The sequence below is a fragment of the Salmo salar genome, chromosome ssa17, assembly GCF_905237065.1.
Source record: "Salmo salar chromosome ssa17, Ssal_v3.1, whole genome shotgun sequence".
NCBI lineage: Eukaryota > Metazoa > Chordata > Actinopteri > Salmoniformes > Salmonidae > Salmo > Salmo salar.
Window position 1 is genome coordinate 53,821,473 of NC_059458.1, and position 23,118 is coordinate 53,844,590.

The 23,118-nt window shown below is 43.6% G+C and overlaps 1 protein-coding gene across 1 annotated transcript in view; it reads right to left on the reverse strand.

Moving 5' to 3' along the window:
* LOC106576073 (dedicator of cytokinesis protein 4) overlaps nt 1-23,118 on the reverse strand; it is a 138,155-nt gene that overhangs the window by 55,600 nt on the left and 59,437 nt on the right. Inside the window, 7 exon segments of the mRNA XM_014152946.2 lie at nt 1,621-1,783; nt 2,448-2,572; nt 8,200-8,325; nt 14,663-14,751; nt 15,261-15,393; nt 15,605-15,665; nt 15,814-15,895. Coding sequence (XP_014008421.1) covers nt 1,621-1,783; nt 2,448-2,572; nt 8,200-8,325; nt 14,663-14,751; nt 15,261-15,393; nt 15,605-15,665; nt 15,814-15,895 — 779 coding nt within the window.

Sequence of the window (23,118 nt, forward strand, 5' to 3'; positions counted from 1 at the left end):
CACATAAGAGGAGTCGTGACTGGCTTGATATTAGTCTCATAATACAAAACATGTACACCACCGTTCAAAAGTTTAGGGTCACTTAGAAAATGTCCTTGTAGCGACTATTGTAGCTATTATCAGCAACCATCACTCCTGTGTTCCAATGGCACGTTGTGTTAGCTAATCCAAGTTTATCATTTAAAAAAAATGGATCATTAGAAAACCCTTTTGCAATTATGTTAGCACAGCTGAAAACTGTTTTCCTGATTAAAGAAACAATAAAACTGGCCTTCTTTAGACTAGTTGAGTATCTGGAGCATCAACATTTGTGGGTTTGATTACAGGCTCAAAATGGCCAGAAACAAAGACTTTCTTCTGAAAATCGCTAGTCTATTCTTGTTCTGAGAAATGAAGACTATTCCATGCGAGAAATTGTCAAAAAACTGAAGATCTCATCCAACACTGTGTACTATTCTCTTCACAGAACAGCGCAAACTGGCTCTAACCAGAATAGAAAGAGGAGTGGGAGGCCCCGGTGCACAACTGAGCGAGAAGACAAGTACATTAGAGTGTCTAGTTTGAGAAACAGATGCCTCACAAGTCATGAACTGGCAGCTTCATTAAATAGTACCCGCAAAACACCAGTCTCAATGTCAACAGTGAGGCGACTCCGGGATGCTGGCCTTCTAGGCAGAGTTGCAAAGAAAAAGCCGTATCTCAGACTGGCCAATAATACGAAAAGATTAAGATAGGAAAAAGAACAAGGACACTGGACAGAGGAATCTAAGTTTGAGGTGTTCGGATCACAAAAAAAAACATTCGTGAGACGCAGAAAAAATGAAAATATGCTGGAGGAGTGCTTGACGCCATCTGTCAAGCATGGTGGAGGCAATGTGATGGTCTGGGGGCGCTTTGGTGGTAGTAAAGTGGGAGATTTGTACGGGGTAAAAGGGATCTTGAAGAAGGAAGGCGCCTAATTGGAGACAATTTCCTCCTACAACAGGACAATGACCCAAAGCACAGCTCCAAACTATGCAATAACTATTTAGGGAAGAAGCAGTCAGCTGCTATTCTGTTTGTAATGGAGTGGCCAGCACAGTCACCGTATCTCAACCCTAATGAGCTGTTGTGGGAGCAGCTTGACCATATGGTACGCAAGAAGTGCCCATCAAGCCAATCCAACTTGTGGGAGGTGCTTCAGGAAGCATAGGGTGAAATCTCTTTAGATTACCTCAACAAATTGACAACTACAATGCCAAAGGTCTGCAAGGCCGTAATTACTGCAAATGGAGGATTCTTTGACAAAAGCAACGTTTGAAGAACATAATTATTATTTCAATTAAAAAATCATAGTTTATAACCTTGTCAACATCTTGACTATATTTCCTATTCATTTTGCAACTCATTTCATGTATGTTTTCATGGAAAACAAGGACATTTCTAAGTGACCCAAATCTATTGAACAGTAGTGTATATAGTAATATTGGAGTACACACACACACACACACACACACACACACACACACACACACACACATACACACAGAGACAGACAAAGAACCAGAAAAACATGCACACACACACACACATCCCTCTTCCCCCACACTCACAATACATTATCCCAGAGTAGTGTCTTACTGGAGCAGTGTCTGAACTCAAAGCGGACATGCGAGCCCCTGAACATGTCCACAGGGATGGGTAGTTTGATCTGCTCAGCCCAGCGGGGACTGTTGTTGTGGTAGAGCACAAAGGAGTGGTACACATCCCCACCAGGCTCCCCTGAACCAGCCGCTACATAACTCTGGAGGAGAGAGAGAACAGGAGAGAGGTAGAGAGGAAGGACAGTAGAGAAGGGGGAGAGAAAGAGGGGAGGAAAAAGAGAGGGGAGACAAAAGAGGGAGGGAGGAGAGAGAGGAGAGGAAAGGGAGGAGGGGTAGATAAGAGAGGGCAGAGGGGAGAGGAGAGAGTGGGGAGAGAGGGGTGTAAATAGGCAGTGGAGATGAAAGCAAGAGACAGCGAGAGGAGGGAGATGCAGGACACACACACACGGTTTACTGGACCCATGACGCACAGCACTCTCTGTCTCTCGCTCTGGCTGAGTGAGTGACAGGGTTGCATGCAGAGGAGAGCTCTACCAGCAGCAGAATCAAATCTAATGTTCTGTGTATGGCAGCAGCATCCTGTCTGATCAGGAAACCACAGTGTTTTACAGAGAAAACTAGTACCCTACCAATGACCAACCCTCATACTCATTTCACATCTGGCTGAGGCAGATACATAAATCACACAACCAGACGTACCCATATAGGCCTCCAGCATTAGACAACCTTAGCCTCGTTCAGTCCGATTGAACCAGGTTACAACAATACAGCTACGAGAATTGAAAGCACGATCTTGGCTGTAATATGAAAAACGACATTTGCTAAAAGTAATGAATGTAGTAATTAAGAAATGTATCATCTTACCTTCATGACCTGGCCTTCAATGTCCAGCACATAGACCGTGATCTCCACGTTCCTGGCAACGCTCTTCCCTCCTTTCTCAAACTCTCCTTTCTCCAGCGTCATGTACAGGTCATTCCTCATCTCTCCTGCAGGAGAGTGAACAGAGTGGTTCAAATAACAAGAAAGAAAGAACGTCGCACACTCTGTATATGGGTAAACCTAAGCAACGTTTCGGCATGTTCTTTTTAGTGGTTGAAATAACAGACATACTCATCTAGTGTTTGATTGACTATAATTTAACGTAGAAAAATATTTGTCATTTGCTTCATTCTACTCACCAGGAGTGAGAAGTATACTTTCTTTGTCTTTGTCTGTTGTGGTCCAGTACTGTCTTTTTGCTAGCTAGGGCCATCTACTTTAAGTGCTGCCTATCTACCCAGTGACCTACTTGGTGTGTGAACTGCTGACTGCTCATAACTTGCAGATGAATGTTGACGCATCAACCAGGATCAAGGGGCAGGGCAATTTGTGATTTGTTTTGGTAATCAGTGGCAGTATTGGAAAGGGAGTGGTTTCACCTCTCCTAGACAATCAGCAATTAGTACACCCCCTGCTAGACAAGTATTAATTATTGTTTTTTCAGAGGCAGCTGTAAGCGGTGGTCGTGTCATTGGCGGTTTTGTTACAAAACTAAGACCGTCGCCAAAACAAAGTTGTTCGAGGAAGGCTCCACACCACTCTCTCACCTCTCCCTGTAGACTTTACAGACGCTTCCCACCCCTTGGCTACAACCGTTCTAATTTAGTGTATTCATCTCAGCTTATACTGCCATTCAGTGCCCTGATGGAGACATGAATCACCCCAGAGAACACTGCTAATCCCGATCCTCTCCTTCATCTGACTATGTTTCCTCTCATAAGTGGAGATTTTCTCTTTTCTCCCTCTCTCACCTGTCCATCTCCTCATTTTAATTACATGCTGTCACTGTCACTTGTCCACTCAAGCTTAACATTATTGTCATCTATCGCCCACCAGGTGCCCTTGGAGAATTCCTCAATGAGCTTGACATCTTGATGAGCTCATTTCCTGACAATGGCTCACCGGCTCTTCGTACTTAGCAACTTCAACCTCCCAACGTCGGCTTTCGATTCATTACTTTCCAACTCTCTCTTTCCCTCCTTGCCTCTTTTCACCTCATCCTTTCGCAATCCCTTTCAACTCACAAGGCAGGCAATATGTTTGACTTCATCTTTACTAGAGGCTGTTCGCCTACTAATCTCACTGCAACCCCTATCCAGGTCTCTGATCCCTACTTTGCTTCCTTTTCTGTCTCCCTTTCCTCCCTAACCACTCAACCCTAACCGCTCAGCCCGTACCCAGATGCTCATGCAATGTTACAATCTTCACTCTCTCACCTCTTCTATCCTATCATCTTTCTCCCTCTGGTCTCCTGATTCTGCATCTTCAACCCTACTCTCCTCCCTTTCCACATCCTATGACTCGCACTGTCCCTTCTCCTCCCGGCCAGGTCGGCCCTCCCCTCCTTCTCCGTGGCTGAGTGACTCATTGTGAGCGTACAGAACAGGGATGAGGGCAGCTGAGCAAAAATGGCACAAAACTAAACTTCCAGAGGACCTATCATCCTTTCACTCCCTCATCTCTACCTTCTTTTCCTATGTATTTCTCTGTAAGTGGCTAAAGCCACTTTCAATTTCAAGCTTCTGCCTGAAATCTAACCCTAGGAAACTCTTTTCCACCTTTTCCTCCCTCCTTAATCCTCCATCCCCTCCCTCCCTGTGGACTACTTTGTCAACCACTTTGAAAAAAAGGTTGACAACATCCACTACTCATTCACTCAGCCTATTGAGTCCACTGGTCTCAATCACACAGAACTATCCCTATGCCTTGAACTCTTTCTCCCCTCTCTCTCCAGATGATATCATGTGACTAGTGAGGTCTGGCTGCCCGACAACCTGCCCGCTCGACCCCATCCACTCCTCCCTTCTCCAGACCATCTCTGGAGACCTTCTCCCATTCCTCACTTCCCTCATCAGCTCATCCCTGACTACTGGCTGTGTCCCCTCTGATTTCAAAATGGCCCGAGTTGCTCCCCTCTTTAAGAAACCAACATTCGACTCATCTGACGTCGAAAACTATAGACCTGTATCCCTTTTTTATTTGATTTCCAAAACACTTGAGCGTGCTGTCTGATCAACTTTCTTGTTATTTCTCTCAAAACAATCTTCTTGATCCCAACCAGTCAGGCTTCAATAGGGGTCACTCAACCGAGACTGCTCTTCTCTGTGTCACGGACGCTCTCCTCACTGCCAAAGCTGACTCTCTCTCCTAGATCTACCCGCTGCCTTTGACACTGTGAACCATCAGATCCTCCTCTCAGGGCTTGGCGTTTTAAGCACTGCACACTCTTGGATTGCATCCTACTTGGCGACGTGGAGAGGATCTGCGTCTGCATTCCATACTCTCACTACTGGTGTCCCCCAGGGTTCGGTTCCAAGCCCTCTCCTCTTCTCTCTATACACCAAGTCACTCGGCTCTGCAAGAAGGGAAGGCCTGCCCGCTCAAAGACCTCTCCATCACAGTTGACAGTGTTGCCCTTCCATAGTGCAAAGAACCTTCCCGTGAAACTGGACAACACCCTGTCATTCTCTGCAAACATCAAAGCAGTGACCTGCTCCTGCAGGTTCATGCTCTGCAACATCTGTAGAGTATGACCCTACCTCACACAGGAAGCGGCGCACGTCCTAATCCAGGCACTTGTCCTTTCCCGTCTGGACTACTGCAACTCGTTGTTGGCTTGGCTCCCCGCGTGTGCCATCAAACCCCTGCAACTTATCCAGAATGCTGCAGCCCACCTGGTTTTCAACCTTCCCAAGTTCTCTCATGTCACCCCGCTCCTCTTCAGTTGAAGCTTGTATCCATTACAAGACCATGGTGCTTATCTACGGAACAGCAAGAGGAACTGCCCCTCCCTACCTTCAGGCTATGCTCAAACCCTACACCCCAACCCGAGCACTCCGCCACCTCAGGTCTCTTGGACCTCCCACCCCTACGGGAGGGCAGGTCCCTCTCAGCCCAGTCCAAGCTCTTCTCTGTCCTGGCACCCCAATGGCGGAACCAGCTTCCCCCTGAAGCTAGGACAGAAGAGTCCCTGCCCATCTTCCCGAAAACATCTGAAACCATACCTCTTCAAACAGTTTTTTAAATAATCCTCCTCGTCGCCACGACCCCCCAAAATATAACCTTAATCAGCACTTGCACTTATTGAGGAAAAATGTACTTCCTGTGCCTGTCCCACCTAGCTATCTTAAGACGAATTCACAAACTGTAAGTCACTCTGGATAAGAGCGTCAGCTAAATGACAAATGTAAATGTGAAAGAAGTTCGCTGTCATGTATGCTAGTATAAATACACGTAAAGCCAACCTGCAATTTTTCTTGCTGTTCAGTGGTCATTTACATTTTATGTAATACACATAAATGTTAGAGTTATATGTCAGTACAGAGTTAAATAAGTTAGGGAGAAAAGTCTGTTCATATCTATCAGCAAAGAGGAGAACAATGCATTGACACATCACACTGTCAGCAAGGATAGGGTGACCTCCTCACCCCATTGACAGACAAGGAAGTGACAGGGACTGACACAGGGTTGGCACAGGGCACAGATCTGTTTTCAGGGCAGACGGGTCTGAGGGTTCTGAATCTGAACATTCCACAAAAACAACTTCCCAAAGGCTGGCAAAAGGCGTATAGCTGAGTCACACTGGACTGTACAGTAGCACCCTCCCTGCATACTTCATAAGCTTACAATAACATGTAAAATATGAAAAATGAATCAATGTGTTTTTACAAAGGCATGGTTTTCACTTGCGCCTGCACTTTCAGACACGTTTCTGTTGCACTTTCCGGCGTATGTGGGGCTTAGGAAGTAGAACGGACGTACAGTCACAGTACGACATTACGGCTAAGCAACTATACCATTAAAGATGGCAGGTGCTTCCTGCAGTATGACTCAAGACGGGTGACATCGATACCATGTGGCTACACAAACACACACAGTCGTCTAGTGATAACACAATGTGCTATTCCATCACCTCACCAGACGCTCTTAATTCCATTCTCACTTACATTCTGAGCCAGTGAGAAGTATTAGTATTTTGTTTCTGTACATAGATAACTGAACTATCTGAGCCAGTGAGAAGTGTTAGAGCTGTACTGAGACAAGTGTACACACATATATATACACACACACACACACACACACACACACACACACACACACACACACACACACACATACATACATACACACATACATACATACATACATACATACATACATACATACATACATACATACATACATGTGTAGCTAGTAGCTGCCTCATATGAAAACAGTCTCCTGAGGAGGTCTGTGTAACTTCACCACCTAGAGAATAATTACAGGAAAGGACACATGTATACACTCAAGGCAGCCTTTGACTGGTGCAGAAATTAGAAGGGAAGTCTTGGGCAGGAAATAGCCGAGTGGTAGTGGTAGACATTTTAAAAATAGGGTTTTTGGAGAAGTAGCACAACGTAGCAAGGCAACATCTGCCCGAGAGAAGACGGGTCCGTATCCGCTTCAGAGAATGGTTAGCCGCAGAATAGAAACGAGAGGAAGTCATCTTCATTCAGCCTGTGTGTGTGTGTGTGTGTGTGTGTGTGTGTGTGCGCAAATAGCTCTCCTCTATCTAATGGTGTTCAGGGTCCAACTCAACTGGCTAATAGGCATCACCATGGTAACCCAGAGAGATTGACTCGCATACACACAGCCTGGAGGCTGACAGAGAGAGCAGCGCAGCCTGACTATAATCCTCTGCCTACAGGAGCATACACAGACTAAAATCACTAGCCCAGGGGCACACTGAAAGTGGGATAAGACTCTCTGACAAAGAGATATATAAATGTTGAGTTACTGTAGAAGGCAAAACACTAGGGGACACAAAGCGAACGCTTCCTCTTTTTGTGGTTCTCTTTCTATGAATGAATGCGCACATGAATTTTTTTCTTAATTCAAACAATGGCTTTATGTTTGTTTCGCAAGTACATTTTACTGTACACTTTACTGTGTACAGTCATTCATGCCAATTTACAGTCACCAGACAGTTTATAAGGTCATCTAGTATCGGGTTGAACCCTCCCTTTTCCTTCAGAACAAACCCCACTTTGCCTGGCGTTCAATCGTTGCTCAATTGTTATCAAGGGACCTAACGTGTGCCAGGAAAAGTTGTGCGTTCTGAGATGTCGTTCTGCACACCACTGCTGCCTTCCTGTTAGCTTGCACGATTCTTACCATTCTCCTTTGACCTCTCTCATCAACGAGCAGTTTTGGCCCACAGGACTGCCGCTGACTGGATGGTTTTTGTTTGTCGCACCATTCTCGGTAAACCCTAGACACTGTCGTGCGTGGAAATCCCAGTAGGCCGGTGGTTTCTGAGATACTGGAACCGGCGCGCCTGGCACCGACGATCACACCTCGCTCAAAGTAGCTTCGGTCACTTGTTTTTCCCATTCTAACATTCAATCGAACAGTAACTGAATGCCTGTTTTATATAGCAAGCTACGGCCATGTGACTGTCTGTAGGAGCGAACCATTTTCGTGAACGCGGTGGTGTACCTGGACACGAGTGTAGACTTACCTGAAAAACCAGTGCAGTACAGACGTCGTTCTGTTTTGACCAAAGAAGAGGCTGGCTGTGTGGGCGGTTTCATACCTGGCATGATGATGTCAGAGAAGCCCAGTTTCTTGGTGATGGACACTCCTCTGGTGAACAACACCATGTACTCTCTCCTCAGCTGTTCAATGTCACCGTGCAGCAACTGGAGAGATACAGCCAGGCCTGGGAACAGAAGAAGCCCACGCAAGTGTTTAGAATTAAAGTTATGCGTCTTGAAAACTTGACATGTAGTAAGATATGACTCACGTGCACACACACACACACACACACACACACAGTGAGTCAGACTGCGGTATGCTTTAAGAAGAAATAAAAAGAGAAAGCATTGGTGTCGTCTGCATCTAATATATTGGATAGCATGCAAATAATTGAAAATGTCAGACTATGGCCTTGGAATAAAAACCGTGCTTCTATTTCCAGTATTTTTCATGTTCATATTGTTCCATATCTCCTTGATGCCATGCTAGATATTGCTCTGGTTTTCAGGGAAGTGAAAGAGGCTTTTGGTCAACCAGACCATTATCCCTGTCATTCTAGAAGGTTTCAGGTCACTATGTTCTCGAATTTGGAAACGGTGACATATTTGGCCGGGCCTGTTCAAATGAGAAGCTACAGTACTTTGTGGCCCAAGATGGCAAGGGTTTCATTCCCCCAAACTACAATATCCACACACACACACACACACACACACACACACACACACACACCTCAAACAGATTCGCCTGTCATAGCTCAAACCACAGGAAAACTAGAGACAGCGGTCTTGAAACAACACTGAATTCCTTCCACAGTAACGTTATGTTTTTACATGGCACAGTCCAGGCTTGATCAATAACGAAAGAAGAAAAACCCATTAAGTTTGGGGGGAGATTCCAAAGTGCTTGGGGCATGTCCGCCTTGCCCTCCTTTTCATGTGGATCAAGCCCATGGCACAGCACAGCCTCACAGTCACTCCAGGGCCACAATTAGGCAACCCCTGCTTCATTACTATTCTACACAGTAACACACAGTGTACTCAGTGCTGCCAGCCTGCCTGTCATCGCTTTGACAAACTCTCCCCTCTGTCCTCCTCACTGGCTCTTCATCAACTTAACACAAGGAGCACAGGGAGCAACAGTATGGAACATTTCTCCTGTTCAGCAACAACACACAGCCTTGTGTTGTTTCTGTCCGTTGTGGAGCATCATTCTGTCAGTTGTGGAGCATCATTCTGTCACTTTTGCTGACTCCGTACCCTCTCGCTCGCCATATTCTCGCCATCTCTCTATTCCTGCTTATTCTCTCTCTCCATATTCTCTCTCTTATCCTCTCGCTCTATGATTATTCAAACCAATATAATTTCCCACATTCCTCTGCTCCAGATTTGATCATATTTTTTTAATTTGCCTCTCCCTTGTTAATTGGCTAGCAGCTAGCTAATATCTCTCTGGCTGAGAGCCAGGTCCATGGCTGGTTTTGGTTAGTAGTTGGAAGCTTTACACAGCGAGCCCCGCTACGCAGCACAGCACTGCACTGCACACCACCACACATTTTAATTGTTCCCCTGACAACCAGACTAATGAATTTAAGGCCTTTAATTATGCAAGGTATTCCACCGTCTCCTGCATCAATGATCTATACGCGCAGAACCTGCGGAGAAGAGAGAAGATGAGCGGAGTCACCTGGCTGCAAGGCCGAGTGGCTCAACTGACTGCCTTATCGTGCGGTAGTATAGTGGTCTGCTGCGGTGCAGCAGAACGGGTAAGGGGCTGGAGGCGATATTGAAATGAAGCGGATACATACTGTACAGTAGGAATGGTGGATGGCTTTAAATACACAGAATTAGACGGGAAAAATCCAAGTGAAATGTAATGGAGTTTGTTCTGCAGAAGTCAACATTTCTATCTCTTCAGAATGCCTAATCTGCTTTTATGCATAACATGCTGTTACTAGAAAATATTTTCACATGCCGGGTTTCCATGGAACTACTTCATATGCACTGCAATTATGTCAAAGTTTTATGCAGAGTCATAATTAATGAATGTGCCCCCTCTCCTCAATGAAGCGAACTGGTTTGACATTATTCATCATCAAGTGCTGTATCAAATCCGTATTGCATTCATCATTCAGATGAAACGCACACGGCTTTACTGTAACGCATTTTGAAATGTCCCGTTTCATTTTTCAGCGGCTGTGAAACAGAAACGGAAAGCCTGATCCAGCGCTCAGTATGATCGATGATACAATCTGGAAGGTATTCGACGGAAAGCGCCGGAGCCACCGATAAACACAACTTAACAGGCCAGGGTCAGAAATAATGTGCAACTTAATATAGTTCCACTACAGAGGTGAACAGGGACAGTGTGTTCAATGGTGTGGTGTGGTACGTACGCATCTACACAGACACGCAGTGTATGGAACACGATGACCCTGTTCACCACACCCAGCACGATCTCTCTTAGTGGCTTCAACATCAGGTCAACCTCTAAAAGACCATATGCAAAGGTCCCATGTCTGTAGCTCTTACTCTCTCATTCAGTTTAACAGAGATGTAGCTGTGGGTTAGATGAGCTAAACTAACAGTATCCACTGAGTGTACAAAACATTAAGAACACGTTTCCCAACAAAATATTGGTGTCAACTGTTAGGACAAGGAATAACAGCTCGATTAAATCCAACGAAGCTGCTGCGTGAAGATGCACACAAACACGAGCTGACAATAATTGACTATTTTTCACTGCTGTCACTATTTATCAAGGCCACTTGGCGCTAATAATAATGCTTAGGCTACTTTTTCATCATTTGACCTCGTCTCTTTTGAACATGTGTGTTGGTGGTTGGGTTATTGTTGTTTTATTTTGTCCATATATATAAAAGAAGAAGCTACTACCCTGTTCCAATCCATATGCTTTCTGTTTCATCGCTGTACCAATGGCACTCCACAAATAAGAACACTTTTACCTGGATTCACCTGGACAGTCTGTGTCATGGAAAGAGCAGCACTCAGTGTAGAAACAGCATGTAAAGTGGGCCTAGCAGTTAAGAGCGTTGGGCCAGTAACCAAAAAGGTTGCTGGGTCGATTCCCGAGCCGGCAAGATGGGAAAATCTGCCGCTCCGCCCTTGAGCAAGGCAGCCCCCAACAACAACTGCTCCCCGGGCCATGGACGTTGATTAAGGCAGCCCATCCCCCTGCACCTCTGATGCAGGGGGGTTAAATGCGGAAGACACATTTCAGTTGAATGCATTCAGTTGTGCAACTGACTAGGTATCCTCTTTCCCCTTCCCCTTTGGTGATGTATTGAAGCATACAGTGTCATAAGTGCACTGAAGTGCTATTGGACTATATCATCCTGCATGGAAACGGCCACAAATACCCTCAAGTTCTAAACCTCCTAAACTCTTCTGCAACATCGAAACAGCGACACTTATCTTAAAAGCATTCTGAATCCCCATCCTCTTAGTTAACATCTAATATGCATGTCTTATCTGATATCAACAACATAACAGACTACTAGATACTACTACAATATGCAACTGATATGGGTTATAACATCATCTTATAGAAGTTATTCTGTAAGGATAATGTTATCCTACTTAGCGTCAATCCCTAGTTCACTTGTCTGGGAATTCATTCCAATTTCTCGCTTATCAATTAAACAGAGCAAATAACATCTTAATTTATTCCAAAGCCAATCTTTCATTTGGGATTTTAGCTGGCGCCGGTGCTGGATATTGCGATTGCTAGCTATTAGGGCTGACCCCATTTAGTCGACTGGTCGATTGTTTGGTAGATAGGCTGTTGGTCGACCAAAATTTCATTAGTTGAGCAGTAGCAAAAACAAATATCATGGCGCACAAGACACCTGTCTGATTGGAACCTGTGAGTGGACTAATCGATTGTGGAGGCCGTTGGGATGACACAGTCCATCAGTCTAAGACATGGTACTGAAATTCTATATGGTAATTATTATGTAAGAACAATGGCGCAAAACAAATAGAAATTGCAGTAAGTGTGCTTTTTCCCACGTTGGGTAGTGGTCGCTGTCCGGGGTTCTGAAACACATCAGAGCGCTGTTGAATTGGCGCATTTCCATAGATCATGTTGCTATGTGCATAACAGTAAAGTTAACCAGCATATTGGTGTTGAGAACAATGCGGAGGAGGCAGCAGCGGAGTTAGGAGACGAGAAAACAACCCTTGCCTTAATTGTCTAAGAAAACTGAGGATCGAGTAAACCCCAACTTAATTAGGACTATAATCAATAGCCTAACTGTTAAATGTACCTGGCTTTATAAATCACCCATATACATCTACAGAAATAAGACATATACCGTTTATGTTGCCTGTTTGAGTGTTTGTTTAATAGTCTACTGATTCCGTAAGCACCAAGCCTCGCGCAACCACCTGTCGAATAATCAATTTCACAAATGCGTCTGTTTTTAATTCTTTAGAGGCTATTCTTTTATTTAGAGGCTTTACACTTTTTGTCATTAGAACAGCCTCTCTGGTATTACCTATCCTTTACTTACTGTTGTTTGCACTGTTACAAATTGTCCGAAACATTATATTTATAATAATAATCCTCCTTTTTCCTTGATCTCCTTCTTATTGTTATTATTACTATTATTATTAAGATCATCATTATTATAATAAGTCATGTCATTATCATTAGTAGGCTTAGCATAGCAGCCTGGTACAACCCCCATTGAGCTGTAGACCTAAGAGCGCGTCCTGTTTAGTCTTAACACCGTAACTTACTGTATCAACCAGTCATTTGTTTGTTCATGTCATCACACAGCATACGAGTCATTCATGATTTGAAATGCAATCAAGCATTTTAAACAATGCCACGTTGCATTTCAGAAATTGCATTCACAAAGGATTTAGTCGTTTTTCTTATTAAAGCTTTATCTTTTTAACATTACAACAGACTCTACGGGACACTTATAATTTATTTAGTGTTGTTTACATTGTTCCAAACGGTCCCAAAAAATATATTGTAATCTAAAAGCACCAGCTTGGCACACACATTCTGCACGCAGCGCTTGCTTCTTCACTTCTTTTTCTTTATCTCCAGTATTTTCCACAACTAGTCACGTTTATTCCAAACATTCCCTCGTTTCGAGTTTATTTGTCACAACCACTGCATTCATTTTGCTGTCACGTGTTACGGTGTTCAGAGTTTGTTATAACCAACTTATTGATGTGATTATGATCAGCTATAGGTCAGGCCCTATTGGTCACGTGCATGCGATGCATATATGTGTCATGTAAATTATGCAAGGGTTGAGGGAAAAGGGAATGTTTTTCATAAACAAAATTAGGGATTTCGGTAACACAACTTTCAGTCAGAAATGGCTATGTTGCAGCTTCAGCAACACGGACAGCGCGATACACACTGTTGATGTTCTGTGGTGGTCGCTGCAGCAGGGAGAGAGACAACGGGTGCTAGTCACATAGTCACTCGCTGTCTTTTTTTTTAACACAGTGCAGTACGTCTGAGCAGGGCACGGCACAATCAAATCAATTGCGGTCAGACTCCCCCTAGTCATTTGTGTGTCTTAATTTTTTCATCAAACATTTTGCTTAAAGCATCAGACAAGCTCAATGCATATAGTTGACTTGAATAAAACACACAATGTGTCTATATATGGAAAAATACACATTTAAAAATGTCAGAACAGATAACTCTTGGTCGACTAACTATCGTTATTGTTATTAACTCTCAGATGCAGATGTCATGTAAATTCGCTGTGGATAGCGCAGTACGCTAAATGACTTTGTGTCAGTCATCGTAATTACTGTGTTGCTGCTGCTCCCGCCACTGCCAGATTATTCAAATTCCCCTGAGTTGTGCAATTACCGCTGGTCTTTCGAGGCGCTGAGGCAGAAATAAGAGCAGACTTGCAGATCTGTCTCTGAGATAGACTCTGTTTGTGGTGATCCAAATCCTATAAACCTTCCCAGTGTTTTCTATGTTGAGAGAACACAGGCCAGTTAGCGACTAATCTTATTGTTGTAAACAAGCTATATAAGAACAGGGCAAGGTAGTTATTGAAATTAGCCGTTGTCGATGCACACGCACGTACCCATGTACGCACAGACAAATATACACACACACACAATATATATAATTTAGGCCTATTTGAGAAGAGATTCATACATATGCTCTAGACTCTTCCATCCACATTCTTTCCATCCGATTTACCATTTCCTCTCACAGCCAAAACCTAATGTTCTCCTCATATCCATCAACCTGTTGCTAGAGAGAACCGCAGACAGTCAGTTTCATATGGAGGGGATTGCTATTTATATCAGTTCAATGCATATTGAGCTGTGCAGGCTTCCTGCGGAGCACCGAGGTACAAGCCCAGCTACAGGGGAACTCTACAGCAGAGAGCTAATCGGCTTGCCATTAAACTCCCATCCATCGCATCTCATGTACTTTCAGTTTGCAGAAATGTTGAGGTATAATGTTTTCACTAGAGGTGAGAAATACAAAGGGAGGTTGTTCCTTACCCGTGTTGGAACCTGATAGGTTGTATCTGGAGTTGACCTTCCTGATGATGTTCTCGTGGATTTGATACCACTCGCTTTCCGTGGTACATCTGGAACACAAAGGCCAAGCATGGTGTGTCATGCATGATTTGGGTCAACAAGATAACATTAGCCCAATAACATTCTTGAACTTTCTAATATAAATCCAATGAAACACAAGGGTAGAGAAGGGTCACTTCTCTGGGCTAAATACTATAGGCATATTGTCCACCCATTTCAGCCCCTACTGTATGTAGGTCAAACCGTTACTGTGTCCATAATGGCCATTTCAATCCCCCTCGGCATGCATCAGAGTGCTTTAATAGTACCCGTGTGTGTGTGTGTGTGTGTGTGTGTGTGTGTGTGTGTGTGAGTGTGTGAAAACTGGTCAACACTGTTTCACCACAATCCGTCCACTGTGAAAGCTGAACAGTGTATCTGCATACTCTGTGCATTTTGCACTACCTCAGCCAGTATTGTCTCCATCATTATTTCATTGTCTGTGAGAGGGTACTGAAGTGCATTGTGAGTTATGGCATCTGTGTAAAATGCACTTTCGATTTGATGGAAGGTGACTCACGCGTAAACCTTCAGTAGGTGGTCGTCTTTAGAGTCTGCCGTGAGGAGGTCTGCGATACTGACCACAGCACAGCCGAAGGGCCGTCTGTACTGGACACTACACAGATTCTTCTTCTCCCCAGCACCCATCCGCCCTGCAACCAACACAACGACAACACAGTCAATGGCTGTATATCAGCGCTCTGTAGTTACTATATTAGACAGTGTTACCACTATATTATAATTACTGCATTACTATAATACTATGTTATTACTGTGTTAGAGCTGTGTTCATTTATTTTTTTATGTATGCACTATAAATGTAATGTGTGACTAACTAAGGGGGGGTGGGCACTGGAATCTTACCAATTCTCATTATGTGAACAACAATGTAGACGTCTTTTCTGAGATCGCTGCTCCCCAAATCCTGAAGAGAGAAAAACACATACATTTTTAATCAAACGGTCATGGTAGAATCCTCAACTCAATAACAGACAAAGTGTCATGTGCCATACTACTACTACTTCTATAACCCCCTAGAGTGCATAGAAGACACAGTGAAGTTCAGTACTCACCACAAAGAGGGTGCATTGTCTCTCTGTCTTCTCTGGCGACTTGGGCAGTCCGTTCTTATTCAGTCTGACAAAGAACCTTTCACTGGAGGAGGAGAAAAGAGGAGAGAAGAGGAAAGAGGGGAAGAGAGGTTATTCATTGTCACGCTATGAATAAAATACATGTTGGGGATGACAGTAAACATAACAGAGGAGGAAAGTTGGCTAAAACAACAAGCTAGCTACTTGATCTGGTCTCCCACACGAGAGTAGTGTACATGCAGATGTAGCGTACTACAGTACAAGCAGATGTAGTGCGCTAGTAGTGTACTACAGTACAAGCAGATGTAGAGTACTAGTCTACAGGAGTACAACAAGAGGTAACCCAGAGGTAAGCTCCTCCATATTCACAGAGAGTGCGAGCCCTGGGGCAAAATAAGAAGAGGAGAAGGAGGAGAAGGAGAAGAAAAAATAAATAAAAAGAAGGGGAAAAAAAGATGAATTAATTCCATAGCGCCATGACGAGATTGTACCCAACATATCTGGCAACACAGACAAAATATGCTTCAATTCTATATCGGACAACGCAAGAAAATGATGCTTCCTTTCTATGAAACTAGATTAAAAATTCATAGAATTTTGCAAATTCTTCAGGAGAGATACTAACTCAGTTCTCGGACTGTCAACCAACAGAAAGGAAAGTGAGTAAGTGTAGATTAGAATGAACAAAGAAAAGTGCTTTGCAATAACATTGGGGATACACTGCAATGTTGGACGTTATTGTAATTGTGTAGTATGAAGGGGAAATTCATAAAAACTTTCTAGATCATGGAAGAAAAGCAGTGAAATGGCAAACATCGCAAAATACACCTACATATGAAGACTGTACTTGCTTCAAAGTTACAGAAAGCTAAACCGCACAGAAACCGAAACAGGATACATTGTAAACGCAGGTCCAACGTTGAAAAACTTAGCTAGCAATTTATTTGTTTTTGCAGCCACATTTTGGGGGAAAATAACCTAACGTGGTGAGTGATGAACATGAATCTCATGACGCAAGTGGCGTTATGCTGTCAAATCCTCCCACATGAAATGTCTAGTTTGACCAGCTGTTTTCAGCAACTGATTTTTTTAAATATTTGGCTGTCATATCGCCAGGTTTGCTAGCAACAAACTATTTAGCTAGCTTCTAGCCTAGTGTTTGATATGCAATGTGATCTCCTCATTATGAACAGTGTTAAGTGTCCTGACGAGAAAGCACTTTGCCAAGCAAAATTGGGCATCATCAGCTCATTGTTATGGAAGTAACCATATGAATGTCAATAGAATACAGCTTAAACAAACACAAATGCAGCTAATTTGCTGTTATTCTGGCTGCAGAGGTTGTGACTGTGTTAGCCGCAATGAGTTGGCTAGATAGCAAGCAAGGGATTGCTTGTGGCAGTCTCTATGGGGGTGCCACAGGGTTCAATTCTCGGGCCGACTCTCTTATCTGTAAACATCAATGATGTCGCTCTTGCTGCTGGTGATTCTCTGATCCACCTCTACGCAGACGACACCATTCTGTATACTTCTGGCCCTTCTTTGGACACTGTGCTAACTAACCTCCAGATGAGCTTCAATGCCATACAACTCTCCTTCCGTGGCCTCCAACTGCTCTTAAATGCAAGTAAAACTAAATGCATGCTCTTCAACCAATTGCTGCCTGCACCTGCCCGCCCGTCCAGCATCACTACTATGGACGGTTCTGACTTAGAATATGTGGACAACTATAAACACCTAGGTGTCTGGTTAGACTGTAAACTCTCCTTCCACACTCACATTAAGCATCTCCAATCCAAAATTAAATTGGCTTCCTATTTCGCAACAAAGCATCCTTCACTCATGCTGCCAAACATACCCTCGTAAAACTGACTATCCTACCAATCCTCGACTTCGGCGATATCATTTACAAAATAGCCTCCAAAACTCTACTCAACAAATTCGATGCAGTCTATCACAGTGCCATCCATTTTGTCACCAAAGCCCCATATATTACCCACCACTGTGACCTGTACGCTCTCGTTGGGTGGCCCTCGCTTCATACTCGGCGCCAAACCCACTGGCTCCAGGTCATCTATAAGTCTTTGCTAGGTCAAGTCCCGCCTTATCTCAGTTCACTGGTCACCATAGCAGCACCCATCCACAGCATGCGCTCCAGCAGGTATATTTCACTGGTCACCCCTAAAGCCTCCTTTGGCCGCCTTTCCTTCCAGTTCTCTGCTGCCAATGACTGGAACGAAATGCAAAAATCACTGAAGCTGGTGACTCATATCTCCCTCACTAACTTCAGGCAACAGCTGTCAGAGCAGCTCACAGATCACTGCACCTGTACATAGCCCATCTGTAAATAGCCCATCCAACTACCTCATCCCCATACTGTATTTATTTATATATTTTGCTCCTTGGCACCCCAGTATCTCTACTTGCACTTTCATCTTCTGCACATCTATCACTCCAGTGTTTAATTGCTATATCGTAATTACCTCCCCACTATGGCCTATTTATTACCTTACCTCCCTTATCTTACCTCATTTGCACACACTGTATATAGACTTTTTTCTACTGTATTATTGAATGTATGCGTTTATTCCATGTGTACCTCTGTGTTGTTGTATGTTGTCGAACTGCTTTGCTTTATCTTGGCCAGGTCGCAATTGTAAATGAGAACTTGTTCTCAACTAGCCTACCTGGTTAAATAAAGGTTAAATATATGTATGTTCCGTTGCCATGCTCGCTGACAACTTTATTTAAAATAAATAAAAATATATATATATTGTTATTTTTTTAAATAAGAAGTTGTCAGAGAGCATGGCAACGGAACATACAGAATAAACAACTGCGTAGCGTCCTTAACCTGTTGGGTCTAGGGGGCAGCATTTGCACGTCTGGATAAAAAAAATGTACCCGATTTAATCTGGTTACTAATCCTACCCAGTAACTAGAATATGCATATACTTATTATATATGGATAGAAAACACTCTAAAGTTTCTAAAACTGTTTGAATGGTGTCTGTGAGTATAACAGAACTCATTTGGCAGCCAAAACCCTGAGACATTTTCTGACAGGAAGTGGATACCTGATGTGTTGTATTGACTTTAAACCTATCCCATTGAAAAACACAGGGGCTTAGGAATATTTTGGCACTTCCTATTGCTTCCACTAGATGTCACCAGCCTTTACAAAGTGTTTTGAGTCTTCTGGAGGGAGATCTGACCGAACAAGAGCCATGGAACGATGATGTCCCATTAGACACCTGGCGCGCGAGTTCATGTTGGGTACCCTCGTTCCAATACGTTATAAAAGAGTATGCATTCGTCCACCTTGAATATTATTCATGTTCTGGTTAAAAAGGCCCTAATGATTTATGCTATACAACGTTTGACATGTTTGAACGAACGGAAATATATTTTTTCCCCTCGTTCATGACGAGAAGTCCGGCTGGCTTACATCATGTGCTAACGAGACGGAGATTTTTGGACATAAATGATGAGCTTTTTTGAACAAAACTACATTCGTTATGGACCTGTGATACCTGGAAGTGACATCTGATGAAGAGAATCAAAGGTAATGGATTATTTACATAGTATTTTCGATTTTAGATCTCCCCAACATGACGTCTAGTCTGTATCGCAACGCGTATTTTTCTGGGCGCAGTGCTCAGATTATTGCAAAGTGTGATTTCCCAGTAAGGTTATTTTTAAATCTGGCAAGTTGATTGAGTTCAAGAGATGTAAATCTATAATTCTTTAAATGACAATATAATATTTTACCAATGTTTTCTAATTTTAATTATTTAATTTGTGACGCTGACTTGACTGCCGGTTATTGGAGGGAAACGATTTCCTCAACATCAATGCCATAGTAAAACGCTGTTTTTGGATATAAATATGAACTTGATAGAACTAAAAATGCATGCATTGTCTAACATAATGTCCTAGGAGTGTCATCTGATGGAGATTGTAAAAGGTTAGTGCATCATTTTAGCTGGTTTTATGGTTTTGGTGACCCTGTCTTTGACTTGACAAAACATTACACACAACTCTTGTAAATGTACTGTCCTAACATACTCAAAATTTATGCTTTCGCCGTAAAACCTTTTTGAAATCATAAAACGTGGTTAGATTAAGGAGATGTTTATCTTTCAAATGGTGTAAAATAGTTGTATTTTTGAAAAATTTGAATTTTGACATTTATTTGGATTCAAATTTGCCGCTCTTGAAATGCACCTGCTGTTGATGGAGTGCACCACGGGTGGCACGCTAGCGTCCCACCTAGCCCCAAGAGGTTAAATAGAACAATTGGAACTAACGACTGCATCTCTTTTTTTCTTCGAGCAGTAAATGTCTGCTTTAGTATTGTTTTCTCTGGTAACTGTGGTATAAACAGGATAAGTCCCTCCGCCCTGTACATTACCTCCGCCTTGTCCTGCTGAGTCGTCCATTATTTCCAAGGTAATGTACAGAACATCGGCGTTTATCCCTTACATAATAAACTTAGGACTTGTGTTGCTGTCTAGAAACAAAATTATAGATGCTGTTAAAATTATTAGAAATGATTGTTGTTTACAGTAACCGCTAGTATTTTAATATGCATCATCATCCGGCTGCAGAACAGTTGACCACAAGCCATATTATTTGAATATGTACATAGCATGCTTATTATACATACTGCGTATATACAAATTCAGAAAAATCTACAGAATGTGCATTTAACCAACTGCAGCATAACAGAACTAAACTCAGATGCTCCCATGCTGAAAGGATAGGGAGGAGAGTGACTGTCAGACAGAGGACACACACACCATCCCCTGCCGTGTTTGTCCCATCCTGCTGCCAACGGCCAGCTAATCCCGTTAGGTGACTTTCACAGCCCTCAGATAAGCAGAGAGAGAGTCTTGTAATGCTGGAACAGCAAGCCAACTCCAACTTCGCTGCTACAGCTATAGCATTACATGGACCGTTAGCTAGCTAGCCTGTTAATTCAGCAAGCCAACAAGGCGACTTACAGATTCCTATGCATTAAGCATGGGAGTCACATCACTCACACACTCCAATCTCTAATTAACACTACATTGTTGAAACCTCATCCTCCAATTACCAGCCGCCCCAGCGCATACAGGTCCCTGAGCCCCCTAACACACACACAGCTGCAAGGCCGCTGATCCGGTTGCTTCAGACCACTAGCAGGCCCCTAGTGGGACCATATCACTGCCTATCAGCAGGTTCATTTAAATATCATGAATGGCTTCTCTCTCCCTCCATCCCTCTCCCTCTCATCACATAGTCCATCTGCGGTGCTCCGAGCGTTTGTGATTCCCTCCCCTGGTATCGATGATTGCATTAGGAAAGAGATCCAGACATGAGCGTGGGCCAGAATGACCTGGCTGGTGCGGTGTTAATGACTGGCAGTCTCCAGGGGAAGAGGAGACGGGATATGACTCCACAATGGACTGTCTGAATCAGTCTGAGGGACTATCGTATAGCCACACAATATGGCCTACTCAAACACTCACAGACACAGACAAACAGAGTGAGGCACCGCGGGAGTGTGTCTCAGAGGAGTGTGTCACACAGACCCAGATACATAAAAAAAAAGTGTCACCAATCCAAGCGTACCAATCAACATCCAAGCCATCAGTGAGTGTGTCCCCACTACACCATCTGTGACAGCTCTCATTAGACTGCTGTTGTTTTACTGCCTGCTCTAACAATAGATGTTTATGTAGACAGCAGCTAGTGCCACATCTCCACTCATCCATCCATCCCTAGTCTTGTTAAAGCTGACCGGAGCGTGGAAGAGGAGAGGGTACCCATTCGTTTCTATGACAGCAGAGAGACAGGGGCTTGAGTGAATGTTGATAGACCTGCGAAGTAGAGAAAGAGAGCGCAGTGTCTGGATGGCTTGTCAGTGTCATCCACTCTTCAGAGGGGTTGTATTTGTATTTGTGTGTGTGTGTGTGTGTGTGTGTGTGTGTGTGTGTGTGTGTGTGTGTGTGTGTGTGTGTGTGTGTGTGTGTGCGCCTGCATCCATGCTAGGGTCATTAGAAGTAACACGCATGCCATGTCTGACTCTGAATAAGGGCTTCTGCTGAGCTGGTGGTGCTGGCATGGCTTCTCTTTCCTCTAGCTGTGGTTGAGAAAGAGCAGGTCGGACCCCCATCTGGCTCCAGTCAAACCCAGGACCAACAACACCATAAGGACTAATTAACTGGCTGTCAGCCAGGTAGAGAAAACAGCCCTGGAAAACCGCCAAAAAGGCCGCATCCCAAATGGCACCCTATTCCCTATATAGGGCACTACTTTTGACCAGAGCCCTACGTCAAAAGTAGCAGGTGCCATTTGGGATGCAGACAGATTCCCCTTCAAGACAACATAGGTGGAAGGAAGATAAACTCAGCAGACACTCAGAGCTGCCAGACAATGGAGGAACACAGGGCAGACAGCTGGACATCCCTCCCCAGCCAGAGAAAGAGAGAAAAAAGAGAGAGGGGGAGAAAGTCATTAGTTAAGACGAGAGAAGATAAAATGCTGCTTGCATAGAGAAACTCATTCATTTAATGTGACAAGTTGGCTGGGATAAGTTGGACGCGTCGTGTTTCTCATGTTTCTGGGCTAGAAGATGCACAATTCCGTGAAGTCTATATCAAGGTAAGAGTAATATAAATGATATAGTCAGAATCGTTTGAAAGACTATGTTTTGTGGGGGGGGGGATTACATTTATATTTGTCAAGCAACTGTGCAACAGCTATGAAATAGTTCTAAGCACGCTTACTTCTTAACATGAGAAGTATCTTCCAGGTAGTGTGCTTAAAATGCATTTCAAAGGGCATAGCATTACAATGAAGGACCAATTATCTGGCACAGGTACTTAGTGGCAAGCTTTTTAAAAGAAAGCGAGAGAGAGAGTGAGAGAGAGCTGGTTGGAGAGAAAATTATATACTCTGCGACAAAGTTGCTGAACAAACTTAAAATAGGCCCCTTTTTAAAGTGAGTCCCACTGGCACTCTGTGCAGGTAGGTATTTTATTCAGAACGTGCTCTGCTCTTATTCCCCTGTGCACACTCTCGACATTCAGGCACAGAAGAAACACGCCATCAACACAGCCTTGAGCAGGGAAGGTAAAAATAGATGTTCTCTCATGTGATATTAGTCACAGCAACATACAAAGGGAAGAAGTGTAGTGACTAACTAACTATAGGTTGAAAAGCTTCCGGGGGGATAAAACACGACAGAGCAACATCCGTTGACAATTCTCTGGACAAACAGACTCTACAATGAATTCCAGG